Source organism: Crocuta crocuta, unplaced genomic scaffold (genome assembly GCF_008692635.1).
Source record: "Crocuta crocuta isolate KB4526 unplaced genomic scaffold, BGI_CrCroc_1.0 scaffold340, whole genome shotgun sequence".
Classification (NCBI taxonomy): domain Eukaryota; kingdom Metazoa; phylum Chordata; class Mammalia; order Carnivora; family Hyaenidae; genus Crocuta; species Crocuta crocuta.
The window spans coordinates 519,971-543,000 of NW_027530642.1; the positions used below are offsets into that span (position 1 = coordinate 519,971).

At 43.5% G+C, this 23,030-nt stretch overlaps 1 protein-coding gene across 3 annotated transcripts in view; it reads right to left on the minus strand.

Annotated features, from left to right (window-relative positions):
* Positions 1-5,521, minus strand: part of GRIA1 (glutamate ionotropic receptor AMPA type subunit 1) — a 297,691-nt gene extending 292,170 nt beyond the window's left edge. For all 3 annotated transcript variants that reach the window (XM_077768974.1, XM_077768972.1, XM_077768973.1), the window contains exons 1-2: positions 5,440-5,521; positions 2,319-2,456 (exon numbers count right to left, since the gene is read on the minus strand). In XM_077768974.1, coding sequence (XP_077625100.1) covers positions 2,319-2,456; positions 5,440-5,521 — 220 coding nt within the window. The remainder of the gene's footprint in view (positions 1-2,318; positions 2,457-5,439) is intronic.
* Between the last annotated feature and the right edge of the window lie 17,509 nt (positions 5,522-23,030).

A 23,030-nucleotide genomic window follows, 5' to 3' on the forward strand; every position in this document is an offset into this window, starting at 1 on the left:
TTTAAAGAAAGACCAAGTGAATAGAAATCTGTGCACTGGTATATGGCATGAATCAAGTTCAAGAACCAAGATCAATTTACTCCAGATTTACTAACTACAATGGGTAACACTGTCTGCATTGTATTTCAATCTCCCCAGTAAATGCCCAACAAGGCTGTTACAGATCAAGTCTTAGGTAGTTAAGATAACTATACAGAAACACAACCTTTTGCCTCAGAACATTTCCTCCTTTTTCTTTTGTCTTTTATTATCTTGTCCTGTCAGTCAACATCTCTCAACACCAGGACAGCAGTTAACATCTCATTCCACCAAGCTCTGCTGTAGACAATTCTCAGCAGTATGAGTGAATACAGATGCCAGCCATTTATTTTTCCTGATTTCTTAAGCAAGTAATCCTTCTTGAGTAATGGACCCCTTTGAGAGTATGACAAAAGCTTTGGAGTATGACAAAACCTATGGAGCCTCTCCTCAGTAAATAAATTAGCATATGCATATAAATGCAAAATATTATGCATAATTATAGGTTGGTTTTAGATACATCGATGCCCACATCTAAATCCTCGCTTCAAAGACCTACTCTAAGCCATATCAAAAGGAATGTGAGGTTATCTGAAAACCAGATTATTCAGGCTTTCCAGGGAGATGGTTTCACAGAACTACAATTCAACAATTAAACTCCATCTCTTTTTTAAGGTTAGTAAGTAACACAGTAGACAAGATTTTCAACCTCAGCATTATTAAAATGCAGAATAGCTATTTTATTTACTTAATAGGTCACTCTGGTGTAAAATCATAGCTATATTTTGAAGCACTGTAAGATTTCCTCCTTAGGTGCTTTATCAAGCCACTGCCTTAAAAATCTCTGAAAAGTCCCTTTTGCTTCTTGGGTAATCTAAGCATCACTGATCAGGCTACCATAGGGATCAATGTATCTATCACAGTCCACAGGAACATGGATCTCGGGGTCACAGGACCACCATTTACTTCTTGGACCACCCTGGGCAAGTTATATAACTTGGTACAGCCTCAGTGTCCTAAAAAGAAGATAACATAGTGCCCCCTAAGGCACCTGTGAGGATTCAATGAGCTGACACATGAAAATTAGTGCATTGCAAGGGTCATAATGATGCTCAATAAGTGATAATAAATGCCAGTATAATTGTCTATAAAATATTTATAGTTTTTAACCCATAGTAAATACTTTATAAATGGAATCTGGAATAATTCTTGGAATTTTAATCAACATTATCTTATGAGTGGTCTTAAGGATAGGGAGAATTCCAAATTCTCAATATGAGCTTTCAATGCATAATGCATGTTCAGTTCAAATCATTGAGAGCCCTCTATGAGGGAATGTGGGGAAAATATGAAGGAAATATGATCTATGTATTTGACTATCCATCGCTCCATAGAAGTCACCAAGTCCACAGTGGCACACAAAGCCCATGATGTCAATTGAATCCAGTTTCAGGTCTCCAGTTGTTCTTGCCATTCAGCTCACACCTCCATGCCATAAATTCCTACTTGAGCTTAATCCCTAGAGGGAAAATGTCTTCTGCTGATTAATTTTTCTGCTTCCATCTGTCTTCAAATGGCAATCATGCAACCACACAATCTCCTTTTCATTCCTAGTTGTCAGAAAAACTCAAAATGGTCTTTGTTGCCCACATTTTTTTTATGCATTCAACTCACAGGTCAGAGACTTCTCTCTTCCTTCTCATTCTTGAGGTCACCTCTGTTCCGTTTTATGCTCAAAAGCCATCTAACAAACTATGCCTTAAGCAGGCAATCACTTCAAAGCATTTAGGAAATAGTCAAGGCACCAATTTAAAAATAGTTATTGGTCATTTCTCAAAATGGGAAAAGATACAAAACTTGTCACATATCCTTTCTAATCAAGCTACAGGTAACATTTTCTCTTTTTAACTTAACAGGAAAGGCTTAAGCATTTTAAACCACATTTTCCAAGTTCAAATCTTTAATTCTACACCTCTCAGAAGTTTCTTATGTGTGAAACTCTCTCAACTGAACAAGAAAACCTCTGCAAGGTAGGGAAGATGCAGTCAACCCAAGCACCCATCGTACTGGCATTTAAAGTTAGCTGACAGTGAAAAAGCAGACCCATTTTCTAAAGCATTCCAGGATCTAAAATACCAACTGATGGAATCACTCAAAAGGCCCCGTTTTCTTGGAGGGCTTTCTCTTAGGAAGACGAATGACAACTCAAGTGGTTTTTGTGACACCACCACCTACTCACAGGCCCTCCTTTCATTGGCTGATTGCAGAAAGAAATGTCAGAAATAGAAGCAATTACTTACATCTATAGGTCATCTCAAAGCTGTCGCTGATGTTCACAATATCAATCTGGGGGAGCAGCTTTGGGGGCTCTGTGAGTTGTGACAAAGCAAATCTAAAAGCGGCATGTTCCTGTGACTGCTGGTTTGGAAATAATCCCCCTAAGAGGAAAGAAAATGCAACATAGCACCTGGGATAGAGACAGGTTTAATCCTCCAAGAGCCCACCCCAGATGGGCCCTTTTCTTCTCCCCATGCCAAACTCACTGTTGTAACCTATAGTCGTGGGGATGGGAGTTTAAATAGACTCAGCTGGACATTGAGGCTTAAACTTCCACAGATGAGCTTTTATGTGACAAAGGCCTCTAACATTTATCATTCTGCCCAAACATCTGATTGTTTGCTCCTCAACCCAGATCAGGTCAGAGAAAAAGGGAGAACTCCATTTCTTGTCCTCCTCCCTCATGTGACCATCTGGGTGGCCTAAGCTCGTCTGTGCATGTGAACTCTCACTGTGTCTCATATTCCCTGTATTGGACTCATTTCTCATTATACAGCCATATAGGCAACAAATGTTGTGGGGCGAAATCTAGCTCTGGGACCCTGTGGGCTTTTCCATCACTCTAACTCTTTGCTTTGACACTTTTGGTCTTTGACCTAGGAAGACCTACATGCAGTTTAAGTATTCTATATCCTCTATGGTTTATTATTCATTTCCTCTGAAAATCCTGGACTTCTACAAAGAGTATTTTGCTTCTTCTTTGACACTCATGATCCTAGCTACCTAGGAATGACTTGTTACATAAGAGATTGCCATTGTGTATATTTTCATGGTAGAACCTTGGACTTCAAAGATGTGGGGGCTTAAGAATGTCAAGAGGGTACAAAGAATATTCTATTCTAGTAAAAAGCATATCAAAGGTGCCTATTGAGGCTCTTGTTCCAAGAAGCAAGAACACATGCCCTCACCTTTGTATTTACTGTGGACAGTGTGTAAATGGATTAAGCTCCGTTTCTATGAATTAGAACCAGTTATTTCCAGAGACTGAACTGTAATGAATATTTAGAAGTTTATCCCAGCTTCCACAGGAATGACAACCCCAACATAATGTACTTATAACTTCTTATACAGTGATTATGTGTTTGTTTCTGAGAACCAATAAATGGGTTGTAAGGCTTTTATTAAAGATCGTACAAGTAGACTCAAGTACTACCTGATGGCAGTGATATTTTCAGCATTTGTTTTGCAATGTAATGTTTTAACCTTTTATTTGGGAACAAATAATGGTCTTAGCAGTTGAACAAATAAGTTGGGGCTACATATGAAAAATCTACAGAGATATGTGGGCAAACATATCATATGCATGTACACAAAACCCAAAACACCTCTGTGCATTTATACCCATAGTGATATACACAAATACCTTTGGAGAAAGCAAGTCCACAAATCTCAATGCAAGCATTTGCAGTTAGCGAAGACTGGGCAATATGTAAGTACCCACATAAACAATGCTACACATAAAAGCAAGTGATTTACACATGTTCATATGCCTCCATTTTAAAGAGTATAAACAAAAAAGTCCTTCTTGATTTGGATGCTCCACCGTCCCTCCCCCCAGGTGACCACACCCCAAACACATCCTAGTCCCCTTCCACCTCTTCAGTAATGAATGAAAAAGGGGGTGGGGGTGGGGAGGTAGGCAGCTACAGACTGGCTGCAAGGGAAGCGTCTCAGGAGGCAGGAAGTTTTGTTTTGCGTGTAAGGTGTAAGTCACTAACACATGTACACAGACACACTTCAGGATGTAGCTTAACAGGTGTCAGGAAACAAAGCAAGTTACTCCATGGCTCTTTAAACCACCCTTGGAGCCAGCATGCTGGAGAGGCCAGAAGAGACTGCCACCGCACCACATGTGTGCCCAGCAAAACAGGACCTGCACCACACCCCTCCCCCCCAAACACACACTCACACAAAGAACACAAACTACCAGTCATAGGAACTTTCCCTAGTGGAGCTCCGTCCCTATCAGGGGAGAAAAAAACAGAACCCAAGCCAACCAAGATGCCTCCCAGCAAAGCAGCTTGCTCCATTCCGGGACACATCCAACACTGAAAGGCTGGTCACAGTGAAGCCCCGAGCCCTTGTGGACACACACTGTTATTGATGTTATTGCTCCCGTTTGTTTTGCTTTCACCCGTTATTATTAAGGGGGGAGCAATATCTATCAGCTGCTCCACAAATACAGAGAGGGTGAGGGGCCCTTTAGAAGCACGACAACCAGGAAAGAGAAATGGGGAACAAAAAGGCATGCAGCATGTTGAAACCTGCCTCCAAGTTGAGAGGATAGAGCCTAGTGACAGGAAGAGCTAAAGGAAGGAAGGGAACTATGTGTACGTGTGTTTGTGTGTGTGTAAAAGGTAGACAGTGTCTGTGGATGGAAAATCTAAGAGGAGGCGGCAATGGAAGGAATAAAGGCAGGCTAGGAAGTTCCAGGATCGGAGGAGTGGGGAGCACCAGCCCAGCATGGCAGACAGCAGACAGAAGGCAGCTGGGGGCGTCAGAGCAGGATTGAGAGCCCCCTTGACTTTAAGTGGGGGTCTTCTGGCATTATTTAAGCAGCTGCCATAAACCCAGCACCCTTCATTCCATCTTTCAGAGGGTCTCTTTCCCCTCCCCCAGCCAAGAAATCATCCCCTCGGTCAATTAAATACATATATGCATATTTAGTAGCTAATCACACAGAAAGACACTATACATATTTATATAAATGAATTAAATCAGTCACCATCTATCAAGCAATGGAGTGAACTCCTTTAAACACCCACTACCCCTTTGCTCGCTACAGCCTGAATTTTCTTTCCTTCAAAGCAGTGGTTCCTCCATTTCACATGCTCATGCATAGAGTGTGAGTGGTGTGTGTGTGCGTGTGTGTGTGTGTGTGTACTTCCCGCTGCCCCTCATCTGATCAAGAGGAGCCCCCTCCCCTGCTGGCGGTCCAAGTCCACCTCCCATTACCACCCAGCTTTCTAGCCAAGCACAATCTGTAGCGAGGCTGGGGGGACACACGGACACAGACAACACCCCCCCCCAAAAAAACCTTGCCAGACCCAGAAAGTCCCTCCCCAGGCTGCCCCTCTCACTCACCGATCTGGATATTGTTGGGGAAATTGGCACCTACTACCGCGCCTAGGAAACCGGTGCAGAAGAAGGCAAAAATGTGCTGCATATTCCTTTTTGCATTGGCGAAAAAGAAGCCCAGGTCCAGTCATAGATTTGGTGTTTCCCCCCCTTCCCTTGATTCCTCTCTCTGTTCTGCCTGTTCTTTTCCTCCTGCAATTCCTGCCTTCCTCGCTTGCTTCCTTCTTTCCTTCTGGGAGGTTTGTCTGTTTCCCTTTGGAATCCGAGCACTTAAACGGCAGCGTTAACACCAACTGACAGCCAGATTAACTGAGCACGGAAGAGAAGCCCGTCCTCATGCTGGCGGAGCGCTGGCTCCCCCTCTCCTCTCCTCTCTCCTCTCACAGCCTGCCTCTCTCTCCCTCCCTTGCTCTCGCTCTCCCCCTCACACACAGGCAGCAGGCTCGGTGCTAATACCCACCGAGTTTCACAGCTGACCTCCTCTCCCTCCCACTCTCTGTCTCCCAGTCCTCACCTCCTCCTTTCTGTGTGTGCAGATAGGTGGGTAGGGGAGTATGATACAGGGTGCCTGGTCCTGAAAGGGACAACCCAATCCCCCTGGTCCCCTTCACCCTCCCCTACCTCCTCCAGCTCACTCTGCCCCCTCCCCCAGCTCCCAGCCAAGCAGATGCTCTTGGAAATGTGGGTTCAGCTATAAGTCAGTAGGTGGCAGGGGGTCACCACAATAGTCCTCCATCCACCCACTGCTTGATCTAGGTCACTTTTTCTAGGAGCGCACTGGCTGTGCTGGATATATCTCCTGCACTCCACTGGCCCAATTATTCCTACAACTAATTCCTAAGGGGAAGACCCTAGAAATCCCTCCTAGGAGCTTTAAAGGAAAATAAAGCCTTTTCCTACCTAATGAGAGGAATGACAGAAAGGCTAACCAGAGGGTCTGGAATGATTGACAGGTGCCTTGACTTGGACATTTGGCAGTCCCGGGGTCAGCTTTTACAAGCTGAATTGGTGGTCCCTTCTGAATTCCAGGCATTTAAAATGGGCCCCCTTCCCACTTTCCCTACATGCCACCGGAGTCTATAGCATCAGAATTGTGTGGGTGTACAATAAAGGCTAAGGATACTTAGAGCAATTACATGAGTCATTTTGCAAGGATTCTAAGTGAGAAGATTCAGGCTTCTTTCAGTTATCTCTGGATGCTGGTCATGCCCAATGTAAACTACAACTCTGCAGACCCTCCTGGCCTGGGGCTTCCACTGAAATAACCTGTAGAGAGAACAACTGTGTTTCCAGAAACAGTGTGGGTTGCAAAGTGACAGTCACTAACCGCCACAGAGCACTTTGCAGTTTCTGAAGCAACTTCATGGTGTTACCTCACTCCTCACTCCAGCCCTGTGAAGTGGCCACCACCCTTGTTTTACAGATGAAAAACCTGAGGCTCTAGGGACTCAGTGATAAAAATACAGACCTACAAAGATAGAGTCTGGACCCTCAGGACCAACAGATGCTCCAACCTATGAACTTGAATGTTCTGGGCAATACCAATTGACCCACTGCCCTGGTCAGAACTCCTACCCAACAGAGGATAACATAGGGGGGAAAAAAGTCCACCTTTCCACAGCTAGAGAGAACAGACCTGATTCTGGACATCTGACTAGGCCAAAACTCCTCACTTCCTTCATCCAGATTGCTCAGTTATGCACACTAACATGACAGCTATGAGGGCTGGGATTTGCAAGAAATATCTGACCATATTTAGTGGAGCCCCTAAACTAGGGACAAATTGGAGGTCAGATGCTTTACAATTACCTATGCACATTCACATATATTAATTATCTCAAGTGATTTTTAAAAAAAAAAAATTTAAGATTTATTTTTGAGAGACAGAGAAAGACAGAGCATGAGTAGGGGAGGGGCAGAGAGAGACGGAGACACAGAATACAAAGCAGGGTGTAGGCTGTGAGCTGTCAGCACAGAGCCCGACATGAGGCTCAAACCCACGAATCATGTGATCATGACCTGAGCTGAAGTCAGACGCTTAACCTACTGAGCCACCCAGGTGCCCAAGCTCAAGTGATTTTTAAAGCTAATGTTTATTCATTTCCCATGTGCCAGGTAACCATGCGAGGCAATGTGCACACATCACTTACTTGTACAATAGCACCTGTGGTAGATAAACTCACCCTCATTTTATAGATTAAAAAACCGAGACCTAATAATTTACCCAAGTTTCCACTACTAACAAGGATGAGGCTGGGGATTTGAACACAGGAAACTCTACTGCCATGAGGCCCAAGCTCTTAACTCTCAGGTTCTAATGGCAGAAAGAACAGGCAAGGCCATTCTAGAGGCAGTGTAAGCACCAGCTTGAGAAGGTGAGTGAACAGATCAGGAAAGACCACCTCTAAGGTACCTGCCAACATTAGGATTCTGTCATACAGATTCCATCTTCTAATTTCTCCATTTGCATTTTTTTGTCTCTTACTATTTTGAATGGTACCTGGGGATCTTTCAAGTTCTCCGAGCTTTGTGCCTGATAATAATAATAATTAGGCTGTCACTGAAAGCTTCACACTTCTCTGTCACCTTTCAGAGGAAGATCTCAAAGTCCTTTACAAGGATTAATTAGCAAAACCTCAACGCCTACTTGTAATAGTTAAGATTTGTTTTGCTTACTTTGGGGGAAGAGGGCTTGAAGGAGTCAAAACCATGCATTTTATAAGATCATTAGAATTCATATAGTCAGACAGGTTTTCTCAAAATATAGCTTTAATTATGTCATTGCTTTGCTCAAATATGGCCAATGGCTCCCTTTGGCCTATTAAATACATAGTTCAATGATTAAATAAACATGAAGCTTACAAATTTCAAACTTGGGCATTTTGGTCAAATTATGCTTAAGTTCAACTGTTTATCTTTGAAATTCTCTTCAAATATTGATGGAGAATCTACTCTGTAGCAGATAGGGTGTCAGGGGCTGGGGGACATGGAAAGGAGTAAGACACAAATTCCTCCTCCAGGCCAGTGAATGTAGTAGAAGAGGAAGATAGAGGAATCCTGCCATCTGTCATCCAAAACAGACCATGACATGTGCTCTAATAGAGATGTAAACACTCTGGGTGGGGGTGGGGGGAGGCAAAGAAGATAGCAGCCAATACATCTGTCCATGGGGAGCCAGCAAGGCTTTAAAAGGCAGTAAGTGAGGGCAGGGGAAACATACAAGGTGCTGAGGTGCTGAGGTGAAAGTGAGGTGCTGAGGGAAGTGCACCTGTATGGGCTGGTGGCCTGAGAAGACACTTCGTGCTCCAGGAGCCCCACATCTGCGGCACTAGCGAGGAAGAAAGAATGGGGAACATGATGCCAAAGAGTCACAGTCAGTATTTGGAAGCCACTGAATTCCTGGTAGGCAATGGAGAGCAATGGGACATTTTGAGTACAATCGTTATATGACCAGGAATGTACATGAGAAGGAAGAGACTGGCTCGTGGAAGGTGATGTCTTCATTTCTTAAGACTCACAGGTTGGGACTACACACCATACCTTGCCTATAACCTGTTCTGAGGTCATCCTTCATTAGTTCATCATGCTGTGCCCCTCAGTCCCCAGTCCTATTTGACACCCCTAATATTGGTCTTGGAAGGCTTGACTGTTCATAGGCTATTGTGACTGATGGCAACCAAACCCCATACAAATTTGTCACATACTGTGATTTACATACACTTGTACATCCATCTCATTTCACTCCCCCAAAACCCACAAGGACAGGAATTAGAACTTTACAGATTAATTAAGACTCAGAGTTCCTAGATGGTTAGCTTAAGACACTGGTTCTCAACTGGCAGTGACTTTTCTCCCCCAAGAGGATATCAGGCACATGTCTGGAGTCATGTTTAGTTCTCATAACTGGGGGAGGCATCTTGCCAGTAGAGGCCAGGGATGCTGCTAAACATCCTCCAGCCCCCAACAACAAAGAATTATCTGGTCCAAAATATGAATAGTACTGAGATTGAAACACTTTTCTTAAGGAAACAGCAAGTGACACATCTGGGACTAGACATCAGGGCCCCGATCCTAGCCTCTCTCTTCATTATATTATATTGAAGAAAGATTAGATTAATCCTGTCTCAAGACTTTTCACACTTTAAAATAAGACACCTGAAAATTAATGTTCCTTAAAGTCCAAATGGACATACCTAATTAAGGCACTCCAGACAGTTAACAGGCCAGTGGTAAAGCCTTCTAATGCTTCTCACACTGTGCCCCAGAGACAGCATGGCACCCATTCTTAAGATCATTCTAACGTATTGCAGTTCATGTCTTTGGCAAACTTTTAAAAAATTTTTTAAACATGTATTCATTTTTGAGAGACAGAGAGAGACAGAGAGTGAGCAGGTCAGGGGCAGAGAGAGAGGGAGACACAGAATCCTAAGCAGGCTCCAGGTGTGTCAGCACAGAGTCCAATGCAGGGTTCGAACCCATAGACCTTGAGATCATGACCTGAGCTAAAGTCAGACACTTAACGAATTGAGCCACCCAGGCACCCCTTTGGCATACTTTAAGTTCCATTACCATAGAGCCAAAAATAGCTTTATATATATATTTTTTTCATCACTAATTAAGGAGAATGGTGTTGATCAGGAATTGCAAATACAAATGCCTCTTTGGGCCAAGCAAGAAAATATTCGAATGAATTGATCCAAACTGGGGAGAGGACAATGAGGACAGAGACGACTAGAAGGCATACAACCTTTTAAAAGGCAGTTGTAGGACCTTGATGCCAGCCAATTGTTGGAAGGAATCATAGGCCTGATGTGGCCTAATAGTCTGATTTTTTTTTTTTTCAAGAAAAAGGAGAAATAAGGATTTTGTATGTTTTTAAAACACTAAGTGTACCTTCCCTGCACAGGATGCCAAAAAAAAAGCCGGAGGTGTGCAGAGGGAAGTGTCTCTGAGTGTGAGCTGGCCCACGGGCCACAGAGTGCCAGTTCTGGGTCAGTGGAAGGTGAGATTCAAGAGTCCAACTTGGAGGACAAGTCCATTTCATCTCTGGGACTCTGTTCCCCCATCTGTAAAGTGACAAGACTAGATTAAGTGATGGCTATCGACTGCTGTGGCTCTGACACTGTGAGTCCCTTTGAGGGCAAGAACCCAGTGAGAAAGGGAAAGGACGAGGAATGGGTCTGGGAGGGCCTGTGCTCTCCCTGCCTGGGAGCGAGGGAGCGAGCGACAGCGGCCATCAGCAGGTTCCTTCCCCTCCTCTGGGCTCTCATCTCAATCTGTAAAATGTGGGGGTTGTACCAAGGTCTCTTCTGGTTCTAACATCTTAGGCTTCTAGTGCAAAACAATTCAAGGGTGGGGGGAAGCCATCAAATTTATGATCTGAGAACAGATCGCTGACAGCTAACAAATTGGCAAAAACACAATCAGAGAAAGGCTGCCTCTGTGGCTTTATAAAGGCCCTGTTTTAAAAGATGTAGAAGAAAATAATAATGATAATATTTTTCATGTTTTTAGCACAATTCCTACAGAAAGCTCCCAAAATACTCCACAGACTGTGTGTGGTGAGAACACCACCCCAAAGAATGTAATTACCCAGCCTGGAGTTCTGCCAGGTTTAACAGCATTTTCTTTCTTTTTTTCTTCTTTCAGTCTTCCCTCCCCTTCTCAAACAAATGACAGCATTTTCATAAGCCCTCAGCATTACTAGGTAATTAGGGAGCAGTGCAAGTTCTGGAAAATACCCTGGGGCAGGATCAATGCCTGAAAAAAAGAAAAAAAAAGGTCTATTCCAGGGGGAAGCTCCTACGCAGCACCATCATTACTGGAAGAAATTGGAGGCACTGACTCTTCCTCCAGAGGAGCAGTGCCTTCAGAAAGGTGGCCAGAGCAATGCTCACAAGGGCGGCTGTCCAGCGCGCTGCACTCCCCACGACTTTCCCGAGTGGCCCTGGTCTACAGACAAGACAGCAGGACTCTCAGTGCATTCTCGGCGAATGCATGATTTTGGATGAGCTATTCCACCCCTTTGTCTCGGTGTCCTGTCTGTGACATGGGGGGTAATAAGCAGGCCTACTTCATGAGGCTAGTGTGAGGATTAATGACGGGCTGTATGCCAAGGGCCCGGCAAAGCTCCAAGCACACAGTAAGGACTTTGCCAGCTATTACTGCAGGAAATGGGAAATGCCGTTGTTCTTGCCTAGTGGTTGGAGTTCAGGTGCTTCCTGGCACCTGAGACCTTCCACGTGGCTCCAATCTGTTTCTGAAACCTTCCCCTATAGTTCAGGTTATCAGTCCCTTAACTCTGTCACTTCCCCACACCGTGAGAACATCTGTCTATCAAGGACTCACAAACTGGGGATTCTACCACCCCACCCCCCGAGCCTGATCTCCCCCCTCATTCCTCCTATCACCCTAAATGACACCTTTATTCCCCGGCTCATCAAGCTGAAAACTCCATATCCAACCCAGCAGCAAACTTTATGGGCTGGGCTTTCAAATTACAGGCTCAATCTACCCCTTCCCACCACCTCCCCATCCGCCCCGCCTCGCCTCTCATCAGATCATGGAAATCTTTACCAACACTTGTTTCCACTCCTTCTCTACCTCCCCCACCCTGCTAACCACCATGGCAACATAATTTGTTCACTGTACAGAAGCCAGAGTGAAACTTTTAAAAACAGAAGTCAGATTTTGTCACTCCCCAGCTCTAAAATATCCAGAAGGTTCACATCATTCTTAGGATAAAATCCAAAATCTCGCTAGTGGGTGCCTCTTCAACCCCATTTGCTATAGTCTTCTTCCCTTGCTCACTCTACTCCAATCACATTAGCCTTCTCGTTGTGCTCTGGAAGCACTAAACACCATTTGTGTTACGACCTTTGCAGTTGCTCTTATTTCTACATGGAAAACTCCTCTAACACAACTGTACACAGCCTCCTCTCTTGTTTCATACAGGCTTCTGTTCAAAAGTTTCCTATTTACTTTGTCTGAAACAGAACCCCTGCCCCCTGCTATGATTTTTATTTCCCTTACTCTGCTTCATTTTCCTTGGCAGAGCTTATCACTACCTAAATACACCATGCATTTATTTATCATTTGACTCATTCTTAGAATGTATCTTGTTCACTCCAGTGCTCAGGATGGTATCTAATAAAAAGTGAGTTGTCCATTACTTGGTGAAAGAATGAATGCACGGTCTTTATCCTCCCCTGAAATATGCTTCCTTTTCTTTGTCACATTCTAATTTTTTCAGACCCCATTCATTTCCCGTCTTCCCCGCAATGCCCTGCCATACCCATTTTGGCCTCTCTGATCGGTTACTGATCACTTACTGCTTTTAATTGATATTTAACTTAGCCTCTCTCACTTGATTTTTAGCCCCTTGGGGGGCATGAATCATGCCTATGCTATAATGAGAGTTAATTATTTTTCAGTACTTACTATGTGCCAGACTACGCATCTGCCACATGTCATGTGATAGTCACGGCAACCCTGTGAGGTAGGAACCCTTACCATTCCATTCATGGGTTGGGAAGGGAGGGTTGGGGAGATTAAGTTACTTGCTAAGTTTATACAGCTATTTAGAGGTAGGGTTAGGATTTCAACCTGTATCTGCCTGGTTCCCAAGGCTGGTTCTCCTAACCATTATCCTATACTGTCTCAGGGGCCATGCTCATCAATTTGGTCAATTTGTACTGCACAAGACCTTGAAAATATGTGTTATACTTCGAGAAAGGTAAAGAGCTTTACCCCAGGACACAATGCCAAGACAGGACCAGGCTCAGCGAGTCCTCATACTTAAAACTCCATTCTGTAATAGCTCAACCACAGTATTATCAGGAAGGGGCCCTAAGAAGTCATTCAGAAAGCCTGCACAAGACTGGCATTTGCTTCAGAAACCAAATGTGTCTTGAGAAAGAAGATGAATCAGTGTTTCTTGCCCCATATCTGGAAGCCTTCTTTGAAGCCCAATGGCAATTATGATGCTTATTGTTGTCCCCACCCACCCCCACAGCCAAAGGGGGATTTTAATCCATTTTCAGGAGACTCAAAGCATAAATGATTCTAATTGACTGTCATACCCCTAGTATTACATTTTGCTGCTTGCCTAACTTCTAAACTTTCCTTTATTACTCTAAGAGAGACAACATCATGCAGAAGGGGGGAAAAAAGGCTAAGAGTGAGACATCTCTTATGTGGAAAAGAAGCAGGTAGAATGTTAAAACTGGAAGGAAATTTTGAGACAATGGAGTCCAACACCTGCATTTTACAAATATCAGAAACTCAGAAAGATTAAGTCATTTGTCCTGCATCACTCAGCAGATAGTGGAAGATCAGGAGCCTGATCAGGAAGATCAGGAAGATCACAAGCTCATGTCCTGTGACAGTGAGATCTGATACAACCCTCATCTAAAGGGGTTCAAAGAATGGCTCTAAAAGCTACAGCACATAGAAACACATGAGAAGGGGCCTAGGTTAGATTAATCTTTTAGAAGAGGCAGAGGGAGTCCCTGGAGAATGTGATCTGCCCACAAGCCCATTGCTCATGTGCTAATTTTCTACTAGATGCTTCTGAGATGATGTTTCAGCATATGAGACAAGGAAGGTCAAACAGTGAGCTTGTGTGTTGCCTGACAGTTGGACAGTGGCAAGAATTCAAGAATACAGATAAGAGTCTATATGAACTTCCCTGGTATCCTTAACAGAGATCCCCTAAATAAGACTTAATTCCCCTTCCTCTACTCCTCACTTTGGGTTAACACCTTCCCTTCTCTGTTTACCCCTTTTATGGGCCCCTCAGATAAAGCAGCCCTATAACTCCCCATTCCGTGTTCCCACATTCCTTTTATCCTATGGTATTACTGTAGTAAATTCACTCCTTCAATGACCCAATTCAATACCTGCCAACCTCAACTTCTCACATTGCTCCACCATCACTTCTATTCCCTAAGCCAAGCAGAAATGGCACCTGGACTCTTGAAGAATAGAAAGGAAGGAAACTCCCATGACAGAATGGAATCAGCCACCTTGGGGAAAGCAAGGACAATAACATAATGTCATTAATAGCAGCTAATACTTTCCATCATATGCAGCACACTGTTCTAAGTGCTTTATATACATCATACCACTCAATCCTTTTAGCAACCGATAGCACTGTAATAAACCCCATAGTACAGGGCACACCTTGGTCTATTAGTCTTCAAAGCCTTTGCCATTCACCACTCAGTTCCATGTGTTCCCCCCAACAAACCTTGTGGAAACAGTACTAGCAGTTCTCTTTGATTTAATAAGTAATGAGACTAACTCAGGAAGTTAAGCGCTAACCTAAGGATACACAACTAGGACACGACAGAACCAGGTCTCAAGTCAGATCATTTTCCCTGTTTAACACTGCCAGTTCCTGCTCCCCATGATGCGCTTCACTCTTTGGGAGGTCAGCAGTCTCCCCCGTCCACCTTCTCTCTACCCTTGATATCAGGCAAAAGGCAGTGATTCCTGCCTCTAACTCTTCAAAGGAGGCTCTCAGACCAGGCCAGTGATGCCAAGAAATCCATGGACTGTATGACACCACTTTTAAGGAAAATAAAACCTGATTCTACAATATTGACTTCTATTATTTTTATAGCAAAATTATAGTATTTCAGCTGTGGTAATGTCAACCTGGCTTTGGTGGGCTCACCGGGAAAGTAACCACTTTTCATTGATAACATTTTCCATGACAAATGAGCCATTATTTGTTTATAACACTTTCTACCTGAATATATTATATATATTCAGTATTATATATATATACATATATATATATATATACACATAAACTCCTTGAAACCAAACCAACAGTAAGATTTCAAATCATTTGGCAAACTATTTAGGGCACAAGACTTCTTTCAACAGGACGGGTCTCTAGGGTCCCCTTCCCTAGAGGGGGACAGTTTGTGGGAGCTGCACAGTACTCTGACTCCAGATGGATGAAATAGGCAGAAAAGTGCTTCACTAGGGAAAATGACACCTGGAAGCACCCTGCAACGACTTCACTCAGCCCCAACCACTGGTGCCTGGCTTTTCCCTGGAAGTTAAATGTGAGCATGTACTTCTCCAACCTCAACTCTCTAGGGCCGACCAACACACACGATGGGATGACCCCTACCAGCAGCACCACTTAGTTTGCCCAGCTGAGATGGGTTCCCATAGCCAGTGCACCCCTAGAATAGATGGGCCCCAGGACTGCCTATCATCACCATATGGCAGATCTGGAATAACAATAGTTCTGGGTTATCAGGATGTCCTAATAAAGGACAAAAGTGAGAAATCAGAACAGAGGCAGAACTGGGGAGGCACAGTCTAAAGGGCAGCCCTAGAGACTTCTATGTTCCCTCTGATATGCATACATGCATAGCTACTCTGGGTTCCTGCAATAGCTTGTGGTGGCACAGGTATCTGGGACAGGGAAGCAGAAACAGTTAAGATCTATGGCCTTGAGTATAGTTTTTCCTGGATGTCACACATCCAGCCCTCTGCCTCACAGTTCTCCACAGTATGGGTCAGGGAACCCTCCATCTTCCCCACAGTTGTGCTCCTTTCCCCCACACACTTGTAGAGCTGTGGTTATCTGTGTGTCTGTGATGGTCAAGCAGGGCACTGCAGCCTAAGGCTGGAAAGCTCTGGGGGAGAGGGGAATACAGACTATCAACTGACTTCCTCTATGAACACTTTCACTTTAAAGTATTCCAGATGCTTCTGCTACAGAGTGCTTCCTCTCCTTGTGGGACCTCAGCTCCTGACCCCTAATGCAATTAGCTAACCTCCTTTGCACCCTCTAAAGTTGACCAGCCCCTCCTGCACTGTCATCCCTGCACAGGCCTCCCAAAGGGCCCCTCTCAGACTTACCTTCAGCCTCTCCAAGCTGTGATGCCGTCCCTCCTGGAGGAAGTCCAAGTGGCAGCTGGCCCATTGCTCAGTGCGGTGACCTCACCACGGAAAGCAAAATGCCTTGGCCCAGGATTAGAGCCCAGAAAACGAAGGCCTCAAGGGTCCAGTTGGGAAGCAGAGTCCTCATTCTCCAGCGCTGTGAGAGGATGTGCACTGCACAGCCGGAGCACAGGAGAAGCGTTTCTTCCCTTCTGACTTCAAAGGCAATGATATTGGGAGAATAAGGCCAGCAGGTCGTTCAGGAGGGATGGCCATACCTGGGCACATAGGGCAGAGCCAGGGTATCAGAGGCCTGAATTATTTCCTCTTCAAAAAGCCACTTAGTCGGCTGCTGTGGGAGGGCAGTCCTATTCCAGTTCCCGCGTGTTCCCCAAGATGGGCATCCAGGAAGAGGAAGAAGCAGCAGCAGGCTGACTCCAAAGCTGCGGCCTGCACCAGCCTCCAGGGTGTCCCTGTCACCGGTCCTGGCCTCACTGACCTCGGGGGATGGGGATGGGCAGCACCGGCCCGGTGAAGCGACTCTTCCTCACCCAGGGATCGAGAGGATTCTAGCACTTCGCAGCCTCTACCCCCAAGTCCAGCTCCCGCATGCTCTCTGCAAGAAAGAGCTGAGGGAGGTCTTGGCACAGCACCAGAACCGGAAGGAGTATCTACATCGGGGGCAGGGGTGGGAGCTTTGAAACAAGAAATGGACAGGTCACGGGAAGAGCCAGAAGGGGCTTTGTGACTTCTGCTGGGGCCTCTGGAGTGAGCCGTGGCAACAGGTAACCAGCATTCTTTCTCAAGGATGCTTTGACCATTCTAGAGATGGCCCAGAAGTTAGCCTAAAACATAGGTCTCAAAGCCAAGCTTGCCAAATGTAACCCATATGATTATTAACTTTTCACATCACTAATGTTTAGAACATGAGATCCAGAGTCAGAATGCCTATATTTGCAGACAAGCTGGAGGCTTATTAGCATGTGACCTTGGACACAGTACTTTATCTCTCTGAGCCTCCCATTGTCTATCCATAAAATGGGGATAAAAATACTTCAGAGGGGTGTTGTAAGGACTAAAGGAGTAGCTGCATGTAGTATTTGGCACAATGCCTCATAACAGTTGACATGCAATACATGTTTATGGTTCGCTAAGATTTATTGGCATCTAATTTGGTCCAGCACTTAACTGGATACTTCGAATGAGAAAGGCAGTTCTTAGGCTGTTTTCTTTACTGAGGAAAATAAAACAGATCTAGGGAGGGCATGGAGATATCTATGCAGCCTGGTGGATAAATACCAATGAGCAAACAGGGAAGTCCAAGGTCAGTGCAAGAAGACAATGTGGAGAAGGTTCAAAGAGGAATCTTTGGAGCCTTATAAAGAAGATCCTTTCACCCAAAGCATGAGGGCATTGGAGACAGGAGACAGTCAAGCCTGCCCAAGGACATTCTTGACAGAGCTGCTAACCTAAACCTTCTAGAGTTTAGCATCAAAATGAATCTGTATCACACTTAACCCTGCAGGCTTGGGAAGACGTGGGAGAACTGGTTGTGAATGCTCTCATCTCTTGCAGGGAAGCCCATCTAGGTCAAGCTCCCTTTTACTTTAGGCCGAGAAAGCTGAACTCAAGAAAGCCACTTCTTCATAAGAGAGAGTGTGATGTAATGGATGAGATCCCAGGCTGGAGAGGCAAAGTCCCTGTGTTTGAATCCCAGCTCTGCTCATTCCTAACTGTGGGACCTTGGGCAAATGATGCCATCATTTTGGTAGTTTTTTTTTTTTTTTTTTTTTTTTCTTGCCTGTAAAGTGGTGATGATAATGTGGACATCGGAAATCTGTTTTGAGATTAGTAACTGTAGCTGAGTGTCTGACACATAGTAAATACTCAGATGTTAGCTATTATTACCCATGCTTCAAACCCTTGTAGCCTCTTCCTTCTCACGGGCTCACATTCCCCATTCTTGCTTCTTAACTGAGTTTCACCACCCACTTCCATGGGAGTTTCTGAGAAGAAAATATTTAAGCTGTTCTCTCCTTACCAGGGTGTACCCTATTTTCTTGCAGTAAATAGCTTTGTTTTTCTGAACTTTAATTCTAGCCACTTCTGAAATGTAGCTTTTAGTCAAGGCAAAACTCAGCCTCTACAGATTCAGTCCCAGACCTGGTAATGATCTCAAGGTGGGATATTCAAGGAAAAACAAGCAGTTATAGCTTGGGGGGATTAAACATCTAGGTGAGGGCCATGGCTTAAAGCAGTATAGTTCATTGTTGGTGAGCAGGGGTGATTGATGGGGGATAGTTTTGCCGTCCTGGGGGATATTTGGCAATGTCTGGAGACATTTTGGATTGTCACAACTTGGAGGGAGGGTTTGCTACTGGCACCTAGGGACAGAGGGCAAGGGTGATGCTCAACATCTTTTAATGAACAGAATGGCCTCTAACAAAGAAGAATTACCCAACCCAAAATGTCAGTGCCAAGGACGAGAACCTCTGGTTTAGAGGGAGATATCCTGGAAAGATAGACAAGGGATAGATTATTGAGGACATGACGAAAGGGAGTTACTGAAGGCTTCGAGCAGAAGTGATATATTCCATGCTGTGCTTTAGAGAGAGAATCCAGGAGACCTAGGTAGGAGCCAGTTAGAAAGTTACTGCAATTACAATTAACTAGGTGAATTCCAGAATTAGGGCAATAGAAGAGGGAGTGAAAGGGAAGTGTTAAATTAGAATTTAGTTTTTATCCAACTTCTCTACCACTCATCGCCTCCTATCCCCCATATGCACTATTTGTATTATGGTTATAAAAATACCATTATTTCTGAACCATGTGGCATGTTATAATACCTTCTTGAGGCACCTGGGTGGCCCAGTCAGTTAAGCATCTGACTTCGGCCCAGGTCATGATTTCATGGTTTGTGGGTTCAAGCCCCAAGCCAGGCTCTGTGCTGAGAGCTAGCTCAGAGCCTGGAGCCTGTCTTCCAATTCTGTGTCTCCCTCTCTCTCTCTCTCTCTGACCCTCCCCTGATCATGCTGTCTCTCTCTCAAAAATAAATACAAACATTTAAAAAAAAACCATCTTCTTTCATGTATAGCTTTTTATTTTTTAAGTTTAATAAATTCCTTGCTTTTAGGTTTATTTAATTACATTGTACAGAAAATTACAAACCAACTTCGGGTAGATAGTTACGTTAGGGAGGAGTAAGGGAATTGGATGGCATAAGGGTTGCTTTAGCAGTAGCTACAACATTTTATTTTTTGAAGAAAGAAAAACTGCTACAGCAGAAATGTTTGTTGCAATATGCAATTTATGTGGTTGAAATGTTTCACATTAATTATTTTTCATTCAAGGAAAAATGTTATGATATTAGACTTTGACAGGGTAGAACTGGAAAACATTTTCAATTTACTGAAGTTCGAAAAAGAAGAGTGAAAAATTATATGCTGTGTTTTAGGACTCATAGAGCAGAAGTATAGGAAGGATAACTAAAGTGAAAAAGGTGTGTGTGCACGCACGCATGTGTGTGCACATGCTGGGGGAGGGGGAGGGATTGCCAAGAAGAGGAATAACTTTTAGAGATGCTAAGCTCAGTATCCTGCAATACATCTTTGTGGAAATGTGGCCACAAGGGAGCTAAGTTAGGAATTTGGGATCAAAACTCAGGGCAAGCCTCTGAGTCTTGTGTAGCGTATACTTGTCCAGGCTTTCCAACGGAGAGTGTAGAGTGAAGAGAGACCAAATATAAAGACTGGACCTTGTAAACTATTCATATTTTAGAGTCTAAGGAAAAAAAAAAAAAAGATATGTTCAGAGAAACCAAGGAGAGATTCCAAGAGCTGGAAGAGTATAAGAAGAATGTGTTGTCATGGAAACCTTTTCCTTCTGAAAAGGAAAAGGTGGACAACAGTGTTAAAGGCTATAGAAGAGGTGGAGGGTTGAGCTGAGAAGGAGCCACTGGATTTGGTGACGCATAGGACAATGGGGCATTTCAGAAAGCACTTTCACTAGAGTAAGGGGCCTCTCATTCATTCACTCATTCAAATCTACTTATGGAATACATATGTGTCATGGTGCAGTATGAAGATATGAGGGAATAAGTTAGAACAGGGTTCCTTGCCCTCCTACAGCTCACAATCTGGTGCTTAAATCTACAAAACAATAGCATGTAATGTAGCAATTCATGATAGCTGTGATAGAAGCATACATAGGATGTGATGGGATCACCTGAGGAGTGACATCTGAGATGAATTTTAAAGGATGAAGGATGAATTGGAGTTGGCTACTTTGGGGATGTGGGTTGTTAAAAAAAGAAACACTTTTCCAGACAGAAGGGTCGGTGTGTACAAAGTCTGAGAGCCAGGAGAAATCATGGTGAGTATTCAAAGAGCTAGAGTAATTCAGAAGACTTGGAGAGGGAAAGGGCTGTGCCTCTAAGCCCTGCAGGGCTGTGCAGGACTCAGACCACAAACATATTTGTTTGTTTTAATGTAGCATTTGGACTTTATTTTGAAGTTGACCAGGGGCCACTTTCCCTACCACTAAAGGATTGCCTCAATCCGTCCAGGTTTATTTTTTAACACACTTGTTTAGGGCAGCCCAGAGCTTTAAATCATTACATCTGGGTTTAGCAGATATTCAAAAACGTTTGTTGAATTAATGAAAAAAATGTAAAATCAATGAATCTCAACCATTTATTCAAGAAAGCGAACTTATGAAAGAGAAATAGAACTTTGAAATACAGCAGGAGCAGAAAGGAGGTAGGATAGTTAGGATTGTTGTCTATTTTCCTCAATTTCAAAATAATTGCCACACGTTAAGATTATATAAATGCTTACTCATTATGGCAAATGCTAACATGTAACAGTGTAAAAGTTCAACTCCCCTAAAAGCCCTCCCCACTGAGACAACTGCTATGGACCCTTCTGGGGCCACTTGTTTCCATATCTCTCTAGAGATACTGTAAAAATTAATAAAGGGAAACCTTACTAAAGGGGACTCAGGAAATTAGAAGGGGAACTGATAGGAGAGGTCCTACCACTCAATGTCAATTACAGGAAAAGTTGTCAGTTACAGACCCCTAATAGAAGAATCTCAACAGGAAAGAATTATCAGGTACAGGGCCCAGAAAGGAGAGGGGTCCATTGCATTTCCTATAGGAAATCAACTAACCCTGCAAATAAGCCAATGAGAAATTTTCATCAACTGGATTCTTGCTTCCCACCAACGAACTTTTGTTCAAAACAACCCCGCCCAACTTCCTACTTCTTCTCTATAAAATAACATTCCTCTTTTTTGTTTATTGGTCTTGCCTATAGTTTTGCTGTAATTTGCTCTTCCCGGATTGCAATTCTATGCTATTTCTGAATAAATCCATCTTCTGCTGTTGAAATAACTGATAGTTTTGTTTTTAAGGTTAACAGAATGTAGATATTCACGTATCTACGTTTATGTGAGTGAGATGATAGCCTTCGATGTTTTATCATGAATATACTTTGTATTCCTCTTGTTGGGGGTGGAGTGGGGAAATATTGAACACATTTATCTACTGAAATTAGTGTCAAATGGAGGAAGACAAATGGAAGATTCAAGAGAACAAACATGGAGACGCAATCAGTAAAATCCAGAATATGGAAATCTCTTCAGAACAAATTATTCATTTCTTCAACAAATAAATTGCAAAAGAAGCAAAAAAAAAAAAAAGATGAGAACAAACGCTTATAGTTCACAAAAGATGCAGTAGACATGCCAACAAAATGCAATGTTCAGACCTTGTTTGGATAATGATCTGAATAAACAAAATGAATTTTAGAATCATGTGGGATATTTGAGCTCTGATAGGATATTTTATATTTTTAAGAACTACTGTTGATTTTTTACATGTGATAATAATTTTGTGGTCGTTTTTAATAGGAGTTCTTTATATATATACTGAAATATGTTCAGAGAAAAAATAATATCTGGGATGTGCTTTAAAACAATCCAGGGAGAGGGTTGTGAATTGAGGATCTACTGATGTGTCGACATCAGCCATGAATACATGACTACTGTAATTAGGTTATGGGTACATGGAGGTTCATTGAACTATTCTCCCTACATTTGTTTATGTTTAAAACTTTACATCATAAAAGTTAAAGAATGAAGACAGAGAAAGAGACTCAGTAGGAAAAACAGAGAGAGAGAGAGAAAAGTGACTCCTTGGCCATAGGGCTGATTAGGAGATAGGCAGTGGGTTTCTGCTTTAGTAAGTGGGAATAAAATATACTCAGACAGAAGAGTGGACACTGGGAACAGAAGACAGGGAACAAGGGGAGGGATGTGGTCTTGTTTCTCATGGGCTTAGTCAGAAAGGCAGACAGCACAGTCATCAGCAGTGGTACTGGAAGTGGTTGTATCTGGGAGCTTAAGCAGAACAGGCTCAGAGGCTCTTCTGTTAGGATGGCAATAGGCTGTCAATGGGGAATAGAAAAATAAGATTGTAAAGCAGGACTGAGGGTCCCTGCTGAGGGGAAAGGGCATGGATTGTACATAGATTGGAGCAGCACAGTTAGGACTTTAGCACCAAGCCCTTAATTCAGCAAGAGAGAGTAGGGTAAATAGCAGATTTTCCTAACTCTTTTTATCCTGATAGCTTTTTCTCTTTCCTCAATGTCCCCAGTAGTTAATCTTAACCATGCAATTTATGACTAGTG